The 7722-nt window shown below is 46.4% G+C and overlaps 2 protein-coding genes across 2 annotated transcripts; both read left to right on the top strand.

Annotated features, from left to right (window-relative positions):
* Positions 1–2117: 2117 nt before the first annotated feature.
* On the top strand, positions 2118–2957 carry LOC150031968 (uncharacterized). Its single transcript, XM_090308336.1, has 2 exons — positions 2118–2483; positions 2571–2957. The coding sequence occupies exons 1-2, from the start codon at positions 2118–2120 to the stop codon at positions 2955–2957; spliced, it is 753 nt and encodes a 250-aa protein (XP_090164462.1).
* A 3-nt stretch (positions 2958–2960) lies between these two features.
* On the top strand, positions 2961–4418 carry LOC150031967 (uncharacterized). The gene is made up of 2 exons (XM_090308335.1): positions 2961–3175; positions 3791–4418. The coding sequence occupies exons 1-2, from the start codon at positions 2961–2963 to the stop codon at positions 4416–4418; spliced, it is 843 nt and encodes a 280-aa protein (XP_090164461.1).
* The last annotated feature ends 3304 nt before the right edge of the window (positions 4419–7722 follow it).

Below are 7722 nucleotides of genomic sequence, written 5' to 3'. Positions count from 1 at the left end.
GTCGGCGACATAGAAATTCTAAGGAGAGTTTCGTCACACCCCTTACCCCGATAACGAGGTAGAAAGTCCACAAGCCGGAGGCAGAAGCGATGGGGTTAAAGCTGCCCGAAAAGCGAACGGAAGACGAATTCGATCCTAAAGCTTACAAGATGTTGGCAAAGGCAGGCGATTTCACAACTCACATTAAGTTCAAAAGTTTGAAGATTTACGAGCAACCCCGACTCTTGCCAACCCAAAAGAAGCTCTTGCAAGAGGGACACGCTATACCCATGTCGAGGGCGGGTCTCAGATATGAGCCGTTAAAGCCAGTCCACATAATCAGAAAAGTGAAGGGGAAAGTGGCCAACAACAATCATATCACTGCAGAAGAAGTTGATGATACAGGAGAAAAGGAGGGCAAAGATAAAAGAGCCTCAACCTTCGATCGTATCAGACCACCTGCCGTATGAGCCCTGGTCTTCGAAAGATTAAGTATAACAGAAGCATAAAGAGGAAACCCACATACTATTCCTAGAGATACTCGATGCTCAGTCTTTCAAAGGTTAACTCTGCCAAATGAAGAAAATGAGGAGATCATCTGTCAATCGCCGGTGGTGGTACGACTGTCAGCCCTCAAAAGACTAGGCACAGTTCCAAAAGAGAGTGAAAGAAAACCCCGCACTCCCATTTTCGGTCGCTTGAAGAACGAAAGGGCTGAATGTCCCCTTGATCAATATGTCACTAGCAAGACACAGGGGAAAGGAAGAGTTTGCACTAACACCCTCGAAACAACTACAGGAAAGAAGGGGCCAAAACCTCGAGCGTCCATCTGCCGATGAATCGACCTTAAAAACGCTGAAGTGTTATCAAATCAGAAACCATCAGAAGAGGTAAGAAGTGATGGGGAAATCCATAGTACCCTCCCCTCATGCATGAAGAGAAAGACCTTTGTTACCCTAAACACAAGCGAGGGCACGCTCAAAGTAAAGAGACGCGACATCGTTTTCACCAACCCTCAGAACGAAAATCTAATACGGGAGGAAGTTGAAACTTCATGCCACCACATCACCATCACTGAAGGACCCGAAGAAGGTATGACCGAAGAGGAAGTGGAGGACGCTCCGCAAGGGCTAGAGGACGGTGATCAATCCACGGTGGAAGAGCTAAAAGAAGTGAATCTGGGCACTATAGAAGAGTCGAGCCCAACTTTCATCAACACGTCTCTCTCGAAAGAGGAGAAGAACGAATACATGAGTTTACTCACCGAATACAGGGATTTTTTCTCCTGGTCATACAAAGAGATGCCGGGACTAGATCCAAAAGTAGTAGTCCACCATCTCGCAATCAAACAGGGGTGTCGACCCGTTAAGCAGGCTCAACGACACTTTCAACCAGAACTTATCCCCCAGATTGAGGTTGAGGTCAATAAATTGATTGAGGCCGGGTTCATTCGTGAAGTTAAATATCCGACTTGGATAGCCAACATTATCCCGATTAGAAAGAAGAATGGACAACTTCGTGTTTGCATAGACTTTCGCGACCTAAACACCGCCTGTTCTAAAGACGATTTCCCATTGCCCATCACAGAAATCATTGTCGATGCGACAATAGGACATGAGGCCCTATCCTTCATGGATGGATCTTCCGGATATAACCAGGTACGGTTGGCCCTCGAAGACGAAGAAATCACGGCATTTCGAACCCCAAAAGGGATATACTATTACAAGGTAATGCCCTTCATGTTGAAGAATGCCGACGCCACTTATCAACGCGCCATGCAGAAAGTGTTTAATGATATGTTGCATAAACATGTGGAGTGTTATGTGGATGACCTTGTGGTCAAAACCAAGTGACGATAGGACCATTTGAAGGATCTAAGGACCGTGTTCGATCGCCTGCGAAAGTACCAGTTAAGGATGAACCCCCTTAAATGCGCGTTTGACGTAACTTTAGGAAAGTTTCTAGGTTTCATTGTGAGACATCGAGGGATAGAGATAGACCAATCTTAGATTGATGCCATCCAGAAGATGCCAAGACCAAGAAATCTACATGAGCTGAGAAGTCTGCAGGGACGTCTGGTCTACATCCAAAGATTTATTTCTAACCTGGCAGGGCGGTGTCAACCCTTTCAAAGACTGATGAGAAAAGGAGAGAAATTCGAATGGGACGAGGCCTGTCAGAATGCTTTCGATAACATAAAGAGATATCTGATCAACCCTCCTGTCTTGGGAGCCCCAATCGTAGGCAAGCCATTGATACTATACATCGCAGCGCTAGAGAGGTCACTAGGGGCACTGTTGGCACAAGAAAGACAAAAGGGAAAAGAACGCGCTCTCTATTACTTGAGTAGAACCCTGAATGGAGCCGAGACCAATTATTCCCTTATAGAGAAGATATGCCTTGCACTCTTCTTCGCCATAGATAAGTTGAGGCACTACATGCAGGCCTTCACAGTCAACTTAATTGCGAAGGCCGACCCCATTAAGTACGTCCTGTCTAGGCTGGTCTTCTCGGGACGTTTAGCCAAATGGGAAATCATGCTTCAATAGTACGACATTGTTTATGTACCACAAAGGGCGATTAAAACGCAGGCGGCCGATTTCCTGGCAGATCACCCAGTTCCATCAGATTGGGAGTTAAGTGAAGACTTGTCTGATGACGAAGTTCTCTTCACAGAGACCTCAGGACCGTGGGTCATGTTCTTTGACGGTGCGGCACGAAAAAGTGGCACGGGGGCAGGTATCGTCCTCATTTCGCCAGAAAAGCACATGTTGCCTTATCGCTTCTCACTTACCGAGTCATGTTCAAACAACGTCGCTGAATACCAAGCTTTGATAATTGGCCTCCAAATGGCCTTAGAAATTGGAGTAGCTTGTATAGAAATCTTTGGTGACTCAAAGTTGATAATCAATCAACTCTTATGCCAGTACGAGGTGAAACATGTCGACTTGAAACCCTACTTCACCTACGCTTGCTAGTTGATGGAGAAGTTTGAAAGCGTGGCATTGGAATATATCCCGAGGACGGAGAACAAGAAAGCAGATGCCTTGGCAAACCTAGCCACCACTTTAACGGACCTGGATAATGTGCCCCTTAATATATCGCTTTGGCGAAGATGGGTTGTACCTCCGATTGGGACTGCATATGGGGAAATGAATGCGCTATCAGTCTACCTAACTAACGAGGAAGACTGGCGGTAGCCTATCATAGATTACCTTGAGCACGGAAGGCTCCCAGATGACTCTCGCTGTAAAATCGAGGTTCGTAAGAGGGCTGCGTATTTCATTTACTACAAAGAGTTCTTATACCGTCGATCCCTTGAGGGACTTTTCCTTCGGTGCCTCAGTAAAGAAGAGTCAGCGAAGGCTCTGGAGGAGGTACACTCGAGCGTATGCGGTGCACATCAAGCAGGACCAAAGCTACAATTCCAGCTGAAAATAATGGGTTGTTTTTGACCGGGAATGATCCAGGACTCAATGGATTATACGAAGAAATGTGAAGCCTATCAATATCATGCGAATTTCATTCACCAACCGCCTGAGCCTCTACATCTGACCATAGCCTCGTGGCCTTTCGAAGCATGAAGGCTCGTTCTGGTCGGCCCTATAACACCTAAGTCGACAGCAAGGCATTCCTACATCCTCGCAGCCACTGACTACTTTTCAAGATGGGTTGAGGCTGTCGCGCTAAAGGAAGCTAAGAAAGAAAACGTGGTGGATTTTATCCGCACTCATATAATTTATCGGTACGGTGTTTCCCATCGAATCATAACAGATAACAGAAGACAATTCTCTAATAGTTTGATGAACAGGTTGTGTGAAAAATTCAAATTCAAGCAGTATAAGTCATCCATATATAACGCCGCCGCAAATGGGTTGGCTGAGGCATTTAACAAGAAATTGTGCAATCTGCTGAAGAAAATTATCTCCAAGTCGAAGAGAGGTTGGCAGGAAAAGATTGGTGAAGCGTTGTGGGCTTATCACACCACTCACCATACCCCTATAGGAGTCACCCCGTACTCTTTCGTTTATGGGGTAGAAGTTGTCCTTCCATTAGAAAGAGAAATTCCATCGTTGAGAATGGTAGTGCAAGAAGGGCTGACTACGAAAGACAATGCCAAACTGCAGCTCCAAGAATTTGAAGCATTGGATGAAAAATGGTTAGAAGCTCAGCAAGCGCTGGAATGTTACCAGGCACGAATGTCTAAGGCTTTCGATAAACATGTAAAGTCTTGGTCCTTTCAAGTAGGTGATCTAGTGCTCGCCGTAAGGAGACCCATTATCACAACGAGACATACAGGGAATAAGTTCACACCTAAATGGGATGGACCCTACATCGTCAAGGAGGTCTACACGAACGGCGCGTACAAGATAATCGATAAGGATGGGCTAAGGATTGGCCCAATCAATGGCAAGTTTCTCAAAAAGTTTTACGCATAAAAAAAAAACCTTTGTATGAACTACGTTATGACTTGATCCCTTTCATTATACAGGGTACGTAGGCAACTTAAAGAAATTTAAGTTTAGTCGTGCATAAAAAAAAAAAAAAAATCTCTTCGAACTACATTATGACTTGATCCCTATCATTAAGAAGGGTATGTAGGCAGCTCGAAAGAAACTTCAAGTTCAGTCCAGTTAAAAAAAAACTTGAACTACGTCATGATTCAGTCCCTTTCTTTAAAGGTACGAAGGAAACTTAAAGAAATTTAAGTTTAGTCCATCAGAAGAGGTACCACACCACCTAAGTATAATACTACAAGATTGATGTTGATCATCCCCGTCAAAGAATGACACTTCAGATTGAAGATGTTCATTCCTATTGGGGGCAACACAATGGGTTGAAGATGTTCATCCCTCGTAAAGAGCCAACACAGTAAATAAAAGGCACACACGTGGAATGTGCTTCGTTTCCTCTTTAAAAGTAAACTTATACACTCTTCCATCTTCAAGTTTAGAGGCTCCATCGATGCTTCATCTTCATGCTCAAAGTCACAAAGTCAAGCCTACTGCCAAAGCTTCAAGCTTCATCAAACTCAAATGCGAAGAATTTGTCGATGCTTTTTCAAACTCAAGTGCGAAGGTCTTGTCGATGCTTTTCCATATTTAAATTCAAAGACTTCATCGATGCTCCTCAATCTTTAAGTTCAAAGGCTTCGTTGATGCCTCTCCATCTTTAAGTTCAAGATTGGCATGCATGGCCCCACTTCCATCTTCAAGGTAAAGGTCGGTGTGCATGACTTCGCTCTATTTTCAAGTTCAAGGTCGGTGTGCATGGCTTGGCTCCATCTTCAATGACTCGATCTACAAAATCATGACGCAGCTTCGCTTCATCTCCAAACTAATGACGTGGCTTCACTTCATCTTCAAAGTCGTGGCGTGGCTTCGTTTCATCTCCAAACTAATGACGCGACTTCGCTACATCTCCAAGTCGTGGCATGGCTTCGTTTCATCTCCAAATTGATGACGCGACTTCGCTCCATCTTCAAAGTCGTGGTGCGGTTTCATTTCCTCTCCAAAATATTGGTACAACTTCACCTCTTTTCGAAAATTTGTGTAGCTTCGCTTTCTCTCCAAAAATGTGGGTGTGGTTCCACTTCATATGTGAGATCAAGTTTGGTTTGTCTAGCTCTACCTTATATGCGAGGACGACTCTAGTCCATCCGGCTCCACCTCATATGCGAGGAAAACTCCAGTTCGTCTAGCTCTGCCTTGTATGCGAGATCGACTCTAGCCAACCTGGCTCCATTCAAAATCTTGATGGCACATTCTTCTCATCTTCAAAGTTTGATGGCATATCCGCCACGTCTTCAAATACTCAATGGCATATTTCCCTTATCTTCAAATTTTGATCAAGGAGTAACATAACAAGGCAAAATTGTCGAGGATCCTCTCTAAGGTGATCGAATGGGAGAGTTGTATGCCTTTGCAGGGCCCTTTCCCATGACGATCAGGATACATGAGTGGCGCTACAAGGTAGACCTTTCCGAGATCCTCCCTAGGGTGATCGAATGGGAGAGTTGTAAACCTTTGTGGGGCCCCTCCCATAACAATCAGGATACACGAGCGGTGCTACAAGGTAGACCTTTCTAAGATCCTCCCTAGGGTGATCGAATGGGAGAGTTGTAAGCCTTTACGGGGCCCCTCCCATGACGATTAGGATACACGAGCGACGCTACAAGGTAGATCTTTCCGAGATCCTCCCTAGGGTGATCGAATGGGAGAGCTGTAAGCCTTTACGGGATCCCTCCCATGACGATCAGGATACACGAGCGACGCTACAAGGTAGACCTTTCCGAGATCCTCCCTAGGGTGATCGAATGGGAGAGCTGTAAGCCTTTGCGGGGCCCCTCCCATGACGATCAGGATACACGAGCGGCGCTACAAGGTAGAACTTTCCGAGATCCTCCCTAGGGTGATCGAATGGGAGAGTTGTAAGCCTTTGCGGGGCCCCTTCTATGACGATCAAGATACACGAGTGGCGCTACAACGTAGACCTTTCCGAGATCCTCCCTTGGGTGATCGAATGGGAGAGTTGTAAGCCTTTGTGGGGCCCCTCTCATGACGATTAGGATACACGAGCGACACTACAAGGTAGACCTTTCCGAGATCCTCCCTAGGGTGATAGAATGGGAGAGTTGTAAGCCTTTGCGGGGCCCCTCCCATGACGATTAGGATACACGAGCGGCGCTACAAGGTAGACCTTTCCGAGATCCTCCCTAGGGTGATCGAATGGGAGAGTTGTAAGCCTTTGTGGGGCCCCTCCCATGACGATCAGGATACACGAGCGGCGCTACAAGGTAGACCTTTTCGAGATCCTCCTTAGGGTGATCGAATGGGAGAGTTGTAAGCTTTTGCGGGGCCCCTCCCATGACGATTAGAATACACGAGTGGCGCTATAAGGTAGACCTTTCCGAGATCCTCCCTAGGGTGATCGAATGGGAGAGTTGTAAGTCTTTGCGGGGCCCCTCCCATGGCGATTAGGATACACGAGCGGCGCTACAAGGTAGATCTTTCCGAGATCCTCCCTAGGGTGATTGAATGGGAGAGTTGTAAGCCTTTGTGGGGCCCCTCCCATGACGATCAGGATACATGAGCGGCGCTACAAGGTAGACCTTTCCGAGATCCTCCTTAGGGTGATCGAATGGGAGAGTTGTAAGCCTTTGCGGGGCCCCTCCCATGACGATCATGATACACGAGCGGCGCTACAAGGTAGACCTTTCCGAGATCCTCCCTAGGGTGATCGAATGGGAGAGTTGTAAGCCTTTGCGGGGCCTCTCCCAAGACGATCAGGATGTACAAACGGTGCTACAAGTAGACCTTTCCGGGATCCACCTAGGATGATCGAATGGGAGAGTTGTAAGCCTTTGCGGGGCCCCTCCCATGACTATCAGGATACACAAGCGGCGCTAGAAGGTAGACCTTTCCGAGATCCTCCTTAGGGTGATCGAATGGGAGAGTTGTAAGCCTTTGCAGGGCCCCTCCCATGATGATCAGGATACACGAGCGGCGCTACAAGGTAGACCTTTTCGAGATCCTCCTAGGGTGATCGAATAGGAGAGTTGTAAGCCTTTACGGGGCCCCTCCCATGATGATCAGGATGTACAAGTACACCAAAGACGGGTCGATGAGATTAAAAAAAAACTTGTTTTGTTGTGCTTCTTCGGTTGCACCGTAACTCCTACAAAAAAAATAGTAGGGGGGCAAGTTAGAAACAAAAAAAAAAAAAAAAAGAAACAAAAAAAAA

The sequence above is a fragment of the Benincasa hispida genome, chromosome 12 (assembly GCF_027475165.1).
Source record: "Benincasa hispida cultivar pf3 chromosome 12, pf3_genome.v1.1, whole genome shotgun sequence".
NCBI classification, from domain to species: domain Eukaryota; kingdom Viridiplantae; phylum Streptophyta; class Magnoliopsida; order Cucurbitales; family Cucurbitaceae; genus Benincasa; species Benincasa hispida.
The sequence above is the reverse complement of the archived record's forward strand: the minus strand, read 5'-3'. Positions and strand labels throughout refer to the sequence as shown.